The 14,123-nt window shown below is 41.5% G+C and overlaps 1 protein-coding gene across 6 annotated transcripts; it reads left to right on the forward strand.

The window, feature by feature from the left end:
- Positions 1 to 272: 272 nt before the first annotated feature.
- LOC135556381 (zinc finger matrin-type protein 3-like) lies at positions 273 to 13,663 on the forward strand. Of its 6 annotated transcripts, none has more exons than XM_064989541.1 (6): positions 273 to 402; positions 2,828 to 3,231; positions 5,076 to 5,216; positions 5,513 to 5,682; positions 5,998 to 6,098; positions 12,758 to 13,663. In XM_064989541.1, the coding sequence occupies exons 1-6, from the start codon at positions 285 to 287 to the stop codon at positions 12,985 to 12,987; spliced, it is 1,164 nt and encodes a 387-aa protein (XP_064845613.1). In that variant the 5' UTR covers positions 273 to 284; the 3' UTR covers positions 12,988 to 13,663. The 6 variants fall into 6 exon arrangements, with proteins under 6 accessions (XP_064845613.1, XP_064845615.1, XP_064845611.1 ...); XM_064989543.1 differs by lacking the exon at positions 12,758 to 13,663 and adding an exon at positions 7,310 to 8,860; XM_064989539.1 differs by lacking the exon at positions 273 to 402 and having other exon boundaries at positions 486 to 3,231; positions 12,758 to 13,662.
- The last annotated feature ends 460 nt before the right edge of the window (positions 13,664 to 14,123 follow it).

Consider the following 14,123-nt stretch of genomic DNA (forward strand, 5'->3'; position numbering starts at 1 on the left):
TGACCATGAATTTCCAAGTGTCGGATAGCTTGAATGCAGTAAATGGACTGTACCAACAAGAGAACAACACACGCATAAAACATATTTTTCAAAGACTCGCCTTTACCAAATATTTTAAATGTGTGGTTACCATGTTTAGGGTTTATTATGAAAGGCTTTACTAAAATGTAGCCCAATGTCAAAAGAATAGTGTATAACTCTGAAAACACACCCCTCCTCTTCCCCTGTGAAAGTAGCTTGCTGGGTTCTCACGTCTAAACTGATTCGAAGTTGGCCAGGATGCAATGATGGCGTTACATGTCAAGAATAGAGATGCTTCTTATTATCAAAGTGCCGATTATTACAGAAATTCGGTGCCTTTAAACTATCGGAATAACAGACATTATTTCGCCCGGTTACCAGGTAGGAAAAGGGTCGCATTCATTGCTGTCAGTAGCCGTGACACTGCGAATGGATGGATGCATGCAGCCTCAGCTACAATGTAACCAGTGCAATTTGCTGATTTAAGAGGGTGTAAACATGTTGGTGTTATACTGTATGTTGAACTAGCTTAGTGTACAGCTATAAAACATTTTTGTCGAGGTTGAGCCTTCCCATTAATTTGAAGAGATTAGACCAACAGTCATGTTGAAATTAAATCTGTAATCAGAGGTATATTAGGTTGCTGATCAATTCAACCCAAAATATATGTCAACAAAAATGTGTTGATTTGCAGTATCCACAGCACCATCACTGTTCCTCATTCTCTTTCAGTGTAGTTGTGATGTGGTGGATTGGTGTTTCATGTAAAATCAGCTAAAGTAATAATGGTCAGACCGGTGGGTGTAGAATAACATGATGGTCCCCTTGTTTAGGGGGAGGACCATGTTTTTGACAGTCTCGGTTCCCAACTCTTGAAATCTGTCTACTCTTGTCATGGCACAAGCTCATTGACACACCATGGTGTAGTGTACATTATTCACATGATGATAATGGTGTTGATAAGGATTGTCCACTAAAATAGGTTGAAAGAGCTGAGTCTGGCAGGTCACATCCCTGGAGATGTTATACATGCTTGATAAGCAACTTCATGTTGTACTATACCCTGATTTCATATAGCTGTATTGGTAAACATTAGTATTGACAGATTTGATCATTCAGTCTTGTTTTATGACAGCCTCCAAGCTGCCCCCTAATCTTAGCCTATATTCTTCGTGTCAACTATCGCTCACTTGAACTGGCAATAATGAGCCCTTTCAGACTGCTAACTCAATAGCCTAACTGCTGTGTTGCCATCTCTAACTAGGCTAACTAATGGGCACGTTTAAGCCGCAATTAATCTGTTATGTGCATGACTGAGTGTTAACAAAATACTATAGGTCTCAGGGTCTTTCAACACATCTCCATGCTAAAACCATGTCTATCTTGAGACTTTGCAAGGCATTGAACATTTCGCAAATCAAATCAAATTTTATTGGTGACATACACTTGGTTTGCAGATGTTAATGCGAGTGTAGCAAAATGCTTGTCAGAATAAGAGGACTGTAATTCTCTAATTAAAATATGAAGTTCTTATGAGTTCCCTTCAACCTTTCTCCATTCAAAGACTAGTCATGCACTTGATTCCACTGCATGAGGCATACACTTTTCACTCCATAATTGATGTGGCAGAGGTGACAGTATAAAAGGCATGAAATAACTATAAGTATGTGACAAACAACTCTCACTGTGAAGGGCTATTCAACTTTTGAAGGTTCTTGGTTATTTTTTTCTTCTGCACAGATACCAAATGATAGAATTAGAACCCTCTCCTTTAAAACCCCCAAATACTTTTCTTATTAAGCTACTTCGCTCCAACTCAGAGACCCAAGGCCATCCCTCATGATACATGGCCAATGACTACTATGCTCATTAATATCCCAGGACTTGCATTTTACTTGAGATCCCAGTGTTACGTCTCAGGAGGAGTATTTTATACCCAATATTCAAAAATATGACTTTTACTTTGACCTTGGGCTATGACAATGTAGGTTCCTGACTATTTTGGGGATTAGGCTACATTCTCCAATGAGCATGTGATTCAGGTTTGTCTCCTTGTTACTCTGCATGAGGAAAGCAGTTTACAGTATACTGGACCGAAAGGCTAAGCAGATTAGCAGTTTGGTTTCTACTTCATTGCAAAACCCAGAAAACATGTATATAAAGTTAGCTATTTTCTTGGAAAAAAATGTCACACTCATATTTGAGAATTTTCAGGTGTTTGGATTACATTATGTTATTTATCAGAATAACATTGATGTGCACAGTGAGCCTAGTATTGCCGGGAAAATAATTTTGTTTGTTATCGGAAAGTTCCATTTCAAGCATGCCATTCACTTGGTGTCACTGCATGGCTGCTGGAATCAAAAACATCCCACACTGTTATTGGGTCTCCAATCTGAGTTGATGCAGCAGAAACATCAGACATGAGCACAGCCACTGACCCATCACCCACATCAACCCTTATGCAGAAAAAATGTGGCCACACATGATTGCCTGAAATGTATCCAGTCAAGCAGGCAATAGTCTGTTTGAATCAGCACCAGATCAAGAGATGATTGAGGAACTTATTTTCACAAGGAGCAGAGCCCATGCTTGACTGCAGGGGAAGTGTAATTTTCACAATGACTGCTGGACTGTGAAACCCACCATTGTTCTATTTGTTAGTGTCAGTTTCACTAGGGAGAAATGAACACAGTTGATGACTGTAGTTCTTGCTTCCTCCCAATGTTATACAGCCATTACATGGCTATAATAAGTGTAGAATCTAGTCTAATACATACTTTGCCATCATTGCATTGGCCCTCAGGACCAGAGTCTATGCTGACGCCTTCAATGAGCCTTTTTGGCCAGCAACAGCCGTTGTTCCAGCCAATGCCTTCTACACATACCCTTGGACCCCCTCCACAGACCCTCAGGCCGTCTACACCAGTGGTAGTGGCCCCGGACCCCCTCCTTTTCCCCCTCTACAGCCCTCTGTCTGCCAAACCACCTGCTCACCTCCAGCTGATGCAGGGCCCCCCCTGCCCTGTCCCCTGCCCTGTCCCACCTCCAACTGCCCAGGTGGCCCTCAGCACCAAGCCCCAGGAGGAAGATGCTCAGATCGGGGCCACAGACCAGGACGCTACCTTGGATGAGCTGTGTAAGCCTCTGTACTGCAAACTGTGCAACGTCACCCTCAACTCTGCCCAGCAGGCACAGGCCCACTACCAGGTGAGCTGATTTACTGTACATGTAGCTTGTACCCTAATCTCGTCCACCAGAGATTAGGATACATGTGGTAGCAATTGGGGACAAGCTTACTTGTAGGCCTACCCCAACACATATATTTTTATGGCAGAAAATGTTTCTCAATGATGTCAACTACACTGCGTGTACAAAGCATTAGGAACACCTGCTCTTTCCATGACATTGAGTGACCAGGTGAATCCAGGTGAAAGTTATGATCCCTTATTGATGTCACTCAAATCAACTTCAATCAGTGTAGATGAGACCATTGAGACATGGATTGTCTATGTGTGCCATTCAAAGTGTGAATGGGCAAGATAAAATATTTAAGTGCCTTTGAACGGGGTATGGTAGTAGGTGCCAGGTGCACCGGTTTGAGTGTGTCAAGAACTGCAAAGCTGCTGGGTTTTTCACGCTCAACAGTTCCCCGTGTGTTTCAAGAATGGTCCACCACCTAAAAGACATCCAGCCAACTTGACACAACTGTAGAAAGCATTGGAGTCAACATGGGCCAGCATTCCTGTGGAACGCTTTCAACACCCTGTAGAGTCCATGCCCTGACAAATTGAGTCTGTTCTGAGGGCAAAGGGGTGTGCAACTCAATATTAGGAAGGTGTTCCTAATGTTTTGTACACATAGTGTATTGCTGCTGGTGAGTCTCTGATCCACCTCTACGCAGACGACACCATTCTGTATACTTCTGGCCCTTCTTTGGACACTGTGTTAACAACCCTCCAGATGAGCTTCAATGTCATACAACTCTCCTTCCGTGGCCTCCAACTGCTCTTAAATACAAGTAAAACTAAATGCATGCTCTTCAACCGATCGCTGCCTGCACCTGCCCGCCCGTCCAGCATCACTACTCTGGACGGTTTTGACTTAGAATATGTGGACAACTACAAATACCTAGGTGTCTGGTTAGACTGTAAACTCTCCTTCCAGACTCACATTAAGCATCTCCAATCCAAAGTTAAATCTAGAATTGGCTTCCTATTCTGCAACAAAGCATCTTTCACTCATGCTGCCAAACATACCCTCGTAAAACTGACCATCCTACCGATCCTCGACTTCGGCGATGTCATTTCCAAAATAGCCTCCAACACCCTACTCAGCAAATTGGATGCAGTCTATCACAGTGCCATCCGTTTTGTAACCAAATATACTACCCACCACTGCGACCTGTACGCTCTTGTTGGCTGGTCCTCGCTTCATACTCGTCTCCAAACCCACTGGCTCCAGGTCATCTACAAGACCCTGCTAGCCCATCTATAATTTAGCCCAACAACTACCTCTTCCCCTACTGTATTTATTGATTTTGCTCCTTGCACCCCATTATTTATATTTCTACCCTGCACATTCTTCCACTGCAAATCTACCATTCCAGTGTTTTACTTGCTATATTCTATTTACTTCGCCAACATGGCCTTTTTTTGCCTTTACCTCCCTTATCTCACCTCATTTGCTCACATTGTATATAGACTTATTTTTCTACTGTATTATTGACTGTATGTTTGTTTTACTCCATGTGTAACTCTGTGTTGTTGTATGTGTCGAACTGCTTTGCTTTATCTTGGCCAGGTCGCAATTGTAAATGAGAACTTGTTCTCAACTTGCCTACCTGGTTAAATAAAGGTGAAAAAAGATGTTTGTTTGTTGGGCAGTCAGTCATCACTGTTATCCCCTCATAAATGTAAGTAGAACAAGGAATGCTTAACCCTTGCGCTCACTGATGATGCAATGATTTGGTTTATGACACTATGACAATGACAGTGCGATGAGTGGACTCAACTGTGGCTGTGGGATTGAATCATACATTGTCTCTTCTCCAGGGTAAAAACCACAGTAAGAAGCTGAGAAATTTTTATGCAGGCAGCCAGCAGCTGCCTGCCATCAGGATTCCGGAGGTAATAGAACCAGTTTCCCAGCAACCCCTCACGACTCCACCAACTGAGAGTACAACTCCAAAACAGGTAACGCTTGGCGTTGGCACAAGGAATATGTTTTTGTTCAGCAAAGTATAATACTGTATGAGCAAGTACAAGGCCTGTGCATTTTCAGCACATTCACTGTTTGGATCTCTGTTGTTGATCTAGAGAACTGCAATCAAATAGAATCTCCTCATTAGAAACATCCATGATGGTTTGTAGAAAACTGTCAGAACTGAAGTTTTTAACTCTTTTGATATGTAGCGTTGGAACTGGCAAGAGTGTCATTTTGGCTGGTGAAAGATCCCTTTGTATAAACTCACTCATTGTTTTTTGTTCAGCCGCTGTCATTTAACGGTGCTAGCAGGGTGATCTTAGCCACGGAGAACGACTACTGCAAGCTGTGTGATGCCTCGTTCAGCTCACCTGCCGTGGCTCAGGCGCACTACCAGGGCAAGAACCATGCCAAGAGACTGCGGCTGGCTGAGGCCCAGCAGAGCAGTAGCATCATGTGAGTGGGTGTTTCTACTGCCTCCCCACCTACCACCAGGAAGACAAACAACAGATGCAATGTGCACATGGCTATTAAACCAACCATACTTAACACAGAAATCCTGCCCCTTCAGCCATGCAATCCAGATTATGTTTCAATGCTTCCATTTAAAGAAAAATGCAAAAGCATTTGAAAGATGCATTCCATTATGTTGTCCATCATAGTGGCTATTATTGTTAGATTGTTAGATATTTAAGAACTGTTAGGTTAATAAACTGCACATGGGTTACTCTAAAGACTTGCTATCAGTAACGTGATCTATCAATTTTTCAGAGAGTCAACTGAGTGTGTCCAGAGGCGTCCGAAGAAAGAGGGAAGCGAGTACAAGTTGATCAAGAACCGCAGGACCTCACAGGTGCCTCCTGCCATGCCAGGTACATCACACTGAACCAAAGACATACCAGTAATAAAGTATGACCAAACAGCAAATAACTTTTAACAATATATAAGGAAAAAATGTGTTGTTGTTCCACAATTTTGATGTACAGATCAGATGTAAGTAAAGTAAGTAAGCCTTGTCAGAGCCAGAACGGCCCATAACGATCAGATGAATTCAGGGATATTCATAGTCTTCTTCAGAAGGTACAGTATATGTTTGAGGGTAGATGTGGTTGCCCATTTCCTTTTCATTGATACCAATGAAGCCTTTGACGGCTGGTGAATGAGACTGATATGCATGTGAATATGTATATGTATATCACATGTCCAGGCAGCCAGCAGGTGGAGGCTATTGTTTTTTGCTCCATGGTAGTGGCAGCAGTGAATACCCCTCTCTCATCACCACCTTTGCCAGGGAAATGTCGTAGGAAAGTTGAGGGGGTGGCCGAGGCTGAGGCTGGTTAGTCACTGTGAACTCACTAAGCACAGGCCCTCACTAAACACAGCAACCGACGGCCACTCTGCTGATCCACAGACACAGCCTGCTCAGGTGGCAGGTGTCCATCAGACAGAGCCCTCACAGTCCACTGTTCATCCCCGTACCACTCTCCGAAGAGTTGTGAAATGCACATTAATACACAATTGTACATGTGTGAAATAGGACAAATATAAACTCCCACCAATTGTTTTTAATTATTATTATCCACCCCCAACCTCCCACCACCCCACTCCACATACCCTGCACCATGGCCTTCTCCCCTTGGATCATAGGACACAACTGCACCTACTCGCTTCCCTTCCCTCAAGGCTCAGAGACTTTGCTGATTTAATTCCAGAAATAGAACTGTGTAACAGTCTCTCGCTGAGAAATGTGCTTTGTCTGTCAGAGTTACTCTGCAAGGGCCCGTGATGGTTGCCTCCAGCCATACACACAGATACAGCAGAGCATCTATTTTCTGACCAACATACAGTACATCTCCCTTCTTCTAATGAGGGACACTTTTATTTCTTCTTGTAACATTCATATGGCCATGGCAGTGGAAAGCTCATCCTATGCACAGCCAGCCTTCCATCCCCATGCAGTGCCTGGCATCTATCTGCCACTTCCATCTTTTCACACAGTGTTCACTGGTGAGCAGCAGCTCAACACTCACTCCATCACTCACTCTACATCATTATGGTGTGTATGTCTTGATGTGTGACCCAGCCCCCTACTACAACCCCCGGCCCAGGCAGAGGATCCCCAGAGACCTGGCCATGTGTGTGACGCCCAGCGGCCAGTTCTACTGCTCCATGTGCAATTCTGGGGCCAGCGAGGAGGCCAACTTCCGCCTTCACCTGGAGAGCAAGCAGCACAAGAGCAAGGTGTCGGAGCAGCGCTACCGCAGCGAGATGGAGAATCTGGGCTACACTTAGGAGATCAGCGCCGCAGCACAGGGAAGGAGAGGGGAATGGGGGGGGGGGATTCACACTGAATTTTGCCAATAGTATAGAAAGAACCCGCCAGGCTGTGGGGTTTTGGGGAAGTTTATCACACAATCGGTTTCCTTTCCCCAGTTTAAACCCTGTTATTACTTGAGTTTGAGTAGCTGAACATTGCTATGTGTAGTAGAGGAAAGCAAAGTTATATTACAGGCTTCTACCAGCCCAGGTGAATGTACTGTGATTGCGATGACAATTATTAAGCGATAGGTATTTTTTTCAATTGTAAAAATCTGACTGACTGTTCTCTTTCCTCATGTGTGTTTACATGGGTTTGGTATGACTCCAAGCATCTTGGACATGCCAGTCAACTCAACCTCTGGTCCTGGTCCCTTATTATTTTGGGATGCTATAAAAGCCAGCTGCGTTAAGCGCTTGACTTCCCTATGGGAGGTGTGCTTTTCGAAGAGCAGAGTAACTCAGGAGAATATAGAGCAGGCCAGAGCAGGACTAGATTTAATTGGGGGGATTTATTTCCACATGACCTCTACTCTGTTCTAATTTAGAGAAAAGGGAATTTAGACTGTTCAAAGCCCAATTTGTTCAGAGGAGGAACACAAAGCTTGAGTTCTTATTCCTATATATCTACCCCTTAATCCAATGCATGTGTACAAGTAAATCTAGGCATTCATTGTCTGGTTCTTTTTTTTCAGTCACAGAAAAATGATCGCTCGTTAATGATGTGTTCTCTCTGGCTCTCAGATGATGTGTTTTTCTATGTCATAAATGCTCTTGTAATCTATTTTAAAATGGCCTTTTTTGTAGTTCTAGTCAGACCATGGTTTATTTGTTTTAATTTAACATTGCCTTTTGATTTATAAGATTTACTGTGTATTGTTTTCTCTTTATGAGTGTTTGTTTAAACAAATTAGCCAGATAAAATATCTACTGTTATCTAATGTAGGGGGGAGCTTCATGTGCAACATCACTTTATTTGTATACACTTGATTATACTTTAATATTTCACTGTATAAATTATGTTTGTGCCATGTACATGTGTGCATGATATTATCAGAATATAAATATATTTAAGTATTCATAATATGCTACTAGTGGGAGTGGAGGAACTAGGCCAGTTCGAGAGAGACAGAGAAGGGACCATTATATTGGACACAAGGTAGTGTATGGGAAGGAGTATTGCTCTTGTTATAGAGGAGTGGGTGGAGTTTCATACTGATTGATTGATTGAATTTGTTAGATGATTAAAAGTAGCAGGCTTCTCCAGCCGGAGAAAACATTACACTATTACAGGATTTGCTTTAATTATTGTTATTTGTTCTATTGTTCTATAAGTTCTATTGATGTGTCTCGATCTGATTTGTATCAAATGTTTACAGGGAGTGGTCTAAAGGGAAGTCGATCACATTTAATGTTGGATCCATCCACATGTTGCCCGTTCCTTAAACCTAATTTGTCTTGTATTGCGATGGCCTACCGGAACTCTCCCAGAAATCTCATCTCCACTTTTTTTCAATCGGTTTAATGCATATTCAGTGCCTCTCAACATTCATTTTGTGAAGGACTGCACCCAGGGCTATGATTTTCTTGGGAGTTGAAACCACTCATTAAATGGGATACATTGATTATGTTACACATTAAGTGATCTATATTGTCCAGATTAACCACCCAGAGCAAATAAGCTATTTCTATCTGGAACTAGCACAGCAGTGGAATTAACCACTTTCATAATGATATGTAACATACCCCTTAAAAGGGGAGTGTGTATCTCACAGAGTATACAGTGTGGGTCTGAGTGCAATTCATTAGTCCAATGTTAGTGGTCATCTCACTCGATGCCCTATTTCTGTTTAAGTAAGTGGAGTTGTGTTTGACTGCTGCTACACATCCATCCATGCTAGTTTTATGGCTGTGGCTGTGCAGTCTGTGCTCTGTCCTCTGAGGCATTAGGCAGGAGCCATTCCTTGCTGGGAGTAGAGTAGTGCTGCAGCAGCACATCTGTTTGCCGCTCTATCAGGGAGTGTGACCTGGCATGGGAACAGGCCATACCCCAGGGAGATCCTCACAGGCACAACAAACACTATCCAATGGACCGATCTGTGTACTCAGGTCATTGTTGATTTCCTACTCTCCTCTCCTCCAACAAGATATCATTGTCCGCTATGCATCATGGCTGGCTCTGAGTTTGGCTCTCTTCATCTGTTGTTCAGAAATATAATTTCTCAAAGACAGATGGGTTTATAAATGTCGAATGAAGTGAACTATATCTAGGGATAAGGGATGAAAATAAGGGATAGCTGCAGTGCCTTTAATGTCACACAATCACATTTGATCTCATGGCTGCCTTCGGCACAAACATGATTCTCAAGAACAATCAACTCCATTTCCATTGGAGGCAGAAATATTGCCTCTGGTGCAATATTGCAAATGTGGGATCCAAAGATCCCAATTAAATTGAATTGACTTCCCTTTAGAGAAATAATTATATAATGTCTTGAATGTACGTATATTTGAAGAATAACAGAATGACAACAGTTGTTTTTGAAACAATTGGAACACCTATTTTGGTCACAGTATAATATTGACTAACTATTTAATTAAAAAATGTTATACATGTTATTTATCTGGATGTATTGAGTTGGGAAACTGGGTTGGGGATTTGGAGTTGCATGGGGCGAGTGGCAGTGTGTGTGTGAGAGAGAATGTGTGTATGGACACATTGTATGACAGGGTCAGCTGACAAACTTGTGTTTTCCGTTAATATGGTGGTCTACAGATTATGCTCCCAGACATAAATACTGCTCTAATACTCAGCGTTGATCAAAAATGAAGCCTCTCTAATGAGATGTTAATCTTGATTAGTAGACGGTATGTATGGCATATGACCCTAAAATATCTTTGTTTTTTATCCCCCTTTACTGCTCAGATAAACTATGTCAAATGTTATGTTTTCTGAGTGGATGACTGAAAGGAGTTTAGGATTATTTTATAGGAGACGTTGCTTTCTAAATGTTGTGTAGTTCTAAAATATAATGAATCAGTTGTTCTGGGATCGTAATGGTAATCAATTTTTTATCTAGTAACTACTTTGCTCTATTCTGATTGGTTTGTCAATTGTTGGAGGATAACAGGAAGTAATTATGTTATATGTTATGTTATATGCATGGTAGCAAGTTAGGAGAATTTACACAGCATTTCAGGAGAATTAACATAGCAGGTTATGAGACTGTGGTTAAAGTTAGGAAAATGGCAAGGCTTAACACAAATGCTATCCTAAACTTCTACGAAAATCACTTTTGTATTGAAGTGGTGCGAAAAGAGTGTGACCCGGCTGCTGTAACCCTTCATATATACACTCCCCTACTTATTTATTTGAACAATGATGCTAAAACGTAGAAATTAATGGTAAATAATGCATTGCGTCATTTTGTAATCACTTTTATTGTAATTAATAATATAAAATGTTTCTGAACACTTCTACATTAATGTTGATGCTATCATGATTACGGATAATCCTGAATGAATCGTGACTAATGATGAGTGCTTAACTTACAAACTTACAAAAATCGTTTTTCAGGGGGTATGATATTTATGCCTCTGTAACTTTCTCATTCATCCTTATTTATGATTCAGTCATGATTATCTGTAATCTGTCGCATCCACATTAATGTAGAAGTGTTCAGAAATAAAAATGTGCTGTTTTATAGCTAATCTCATGCTATTTTACACATTCTGCCATGAGGCTGAGAGATAATTGAGCTTTTTTAGAGTTCAGGGATTCTTGAAAGTGGGGACAAACCATGTAAAGGAACAACCTCCCACCCCCCCTCAAACACATCATAAAAGCAATTAAATGTTTACAATTATTGTCCAACAAGTGTTTAAAGGCTTTGATTGTTTAATTCTAACATTATATTATTCAAATATTTAATACAACTCTCCAAACTGTTTTTTTGTTTTGTTAAAAAGCATTAATGCTCCAGGGGAAATTTTGTTTGCATTTTGGCATGTTTTTTCTAGATTTAGAACTTAAAACTACATTTATAAAGCAAACATTAGACTATCCTCAAGGGCTAGCACAGCAAATACTAAAAACACATGTTTTTAGAACAGTGATAAAAAAAACAGAATATTGAACAAAAAGTATCTATTTTAATTGGGTTAGCCATCAGTGACGGAGTTGACAAGCCACTGGCAGAGTAGACAACAGATTCTCAAAACAGGCATTTTTTTGGTAAAATATGTAAAATAATGAATTTCAAAATCACCAATTAAATCATAACCATACCATCAGACCTTTCAGCACTCTGACGGAGTTGACGTAATACAAAAATCTTACTGAGTTTATGTTTTAGGTAGATGACAATATGAAGCACATTGCGTTGCATTCCATGTCTGAAATGTGCTGTATAAATAAAGCTTGATTTGATTTGACAAAGATGACATTTTCTGCTTCATTCAAGTGGGATACACAGTAGCAATTAGTTTTTCCTCAGTTTCTTTATGACTCTAAAACCTTAACTAAATGTATCTTAATCTATCAGGTAGATGGAGTTGACAGTTTTGGTTGTGACCATTGTGATTCCATTATTGTTTGTTTAAATTTACAGACTATGAGTGGTCTTGTTGCACTACATGTAATGAGGACATGAATAAGTGGTCCTTGTGGTATAGCTGACCCTGCTCATTCCTGATTCATTTAGGATTTTAGACAAATCTGACGCAGTTGACCAAATCTCCGGACAAATTTTTTAGGAATCACAGTTTGGAGAGAAATATTCTTTACAGTCACAGAGGGTTATTGCAAGAAACTATACTGAACAAAAATGTAAACACAACTTGTAAAGTGTTGGTCCTATGTTTTATGAGCTGAAATAAAAGATCCCAAGAATGTTCCATACGCACAAAAAAAACGTATTTCTCTCAAAATGTGTACATAAATTTGTTTACATCCCTGTTAGTGAGTATATCTCCTTTGCCAATATAATTTGAGGTGTGGCATATCAAGAAGCTGATTAAACAGCATGATCATTACACAGGTGCACCATGTGCTGGGGACAAAAAAAGGCCACTCTAAAACATGCAGTTTTGTCACACAACACAATGCCACAGATGTCTCAAGTTTTGAGGGAGTGTTCAATTGTCATGCTGACTGCAGGAATATCCACCAGAGCTGTTGCCAGAGAACTGAATGTTCTCCCATATTGTTTTATAGAATTTGGCAGTACGTCCAACCGGCCTCACAACCACAGACCATGTGTAACCACGCCAGACCAGGACCTCCACAGGTGGCTTCTTCACCTGCGGGATCGTCTGAGACCAGCCAACCGGACAGCTGATGAAACTGTGGGTTTGCACAACCAAAGAATGTCTGCACAAACTGTCAGAAAGCGTCTCAGGGAAGCTCAACTGTGTGCTCTTAGTCATCACCAAGGTTTGAACTGACTGCAGTTATTTATTTTGTATTTTTTTCTCCCCAATTTTGTGGTATCCAATTGGTAGTAGTTACAGTCTGGTCTCATGGTTGCAACTCCTATACGGACTCGGGAGAGGCAAAGGTCGAGAGCCGTGAGTCCTCCGAAACACTACCCAACCAAGCAACACTGCTTCTTGACAGAATGCCCACGTAACCCGGAAGCCAGCCACACCAATGTGTCGGAGGAAACACCGTACACCTGGCGACTGTGTCAGCGTGCACTGCGCCCGGCCTGCTACAGGAGTCGCTAGTGCGCGACCGGACAAGGACATCTCTGCCAGCCGAACCCTCCCCTAATCCAAACGATGCTGGGCCAATTGTGCGCTGCCCCATAGGTCTCCCGATTGCGGCCGGCTGCGACAGAGCCTGGACTCAAACCCAGAATTGCCTTAGACTACTGCGCCACTCAAACGCTGTACTGCGCCACTCAACTCTGTACCAAACATGATCGTGAATTCAGTAGTCATCATAGTAAGTACTTAACACCTAGTTTACAGTTTAGCTTTAAGTTGTAAAAAATATTGCAAAGTAGACATAATGCATTGCATTTCTAAGTAGTTTGTAGTGAAACAATAAATAAAAAAACTTTGAGAGAACAAAAGGCCCCCTGGTCACACCAGATACGGACTGGTTTTCTGATCCACGCCCCTACCATTGGTATCTGTGACCAACAAGATGCATATTTGTGTTCCTCATGTGAAATCCATAGATTAGGGCCTAATGAATTTACTTCTATTGACAGATTATCCTTATATGAACTGTAACACAGTACAATCTTTGAAATTGTTGCATGTTGCGTTTATATTTTTGTTCAGTGTAGAACGCTGCCTTTAACAGGTCGAATTGCAAACAAGCATGTGTTTGACAATTGAGCTGGCTTAACGGCAGCAGAAAATAGTGCCCCCAGTGTTTGTATACATAGTCATCCATCCACCATCTAAAGACCCTCAAACTAAAAGGCCTGCAGTCCCAGGAAATCAGGTGGTATGTGTATAATTCCACCATATGCTGGTGTATTTGTATAGGCTAATAGTATACTCATAATAGGAAACCACTGATGAATGACTCCTGAAAGGCAACAGTAACTGACAGGATCTAAATGTAA

This window comes from Oncorhynchus masou, chromosome 15, assembly GCF_036934945.1.
Source record: "Oncorhynchus masou masou isolate Uvic2021 chromosome 15, UVic_Omas_1.1, whole genome shotgun sequence".
In the NCBI taxonomy this organism is placed as follows: domain Eukaryota; kingdom Metazoa; phylum Chordata; class Actinopteri; order Salmoniformes; family Salmonidae; genus Oncorhynchus; species Oncorhynchus masou.

Excerpts from the sequence above, each read along its gene's own strand:
- LOC135556381 (XM_064989539.1), top strand. The coding sequence starts at position 2,707 with ATGAACACAGTTGATGACTGTAGTTCTTGCTTCCTCCCAATGTTATAC. Across the intron at positions 3,232-5,075 it reads AGGCACAGGCCCACTACCAG|GGTAAAAACCACAGTAAGAA; the intron begins GTGAGCTGATTT and ends TCTCTTCTCCAG. Across the intron at positions 5,683-5,997 it reads CAGCAGAGCAGTAGCATCAT|AGAGTCAACTGAGTGTGTCC; the intron begins GTGAGTGGGTGT and ends TCAATTTTTCAG.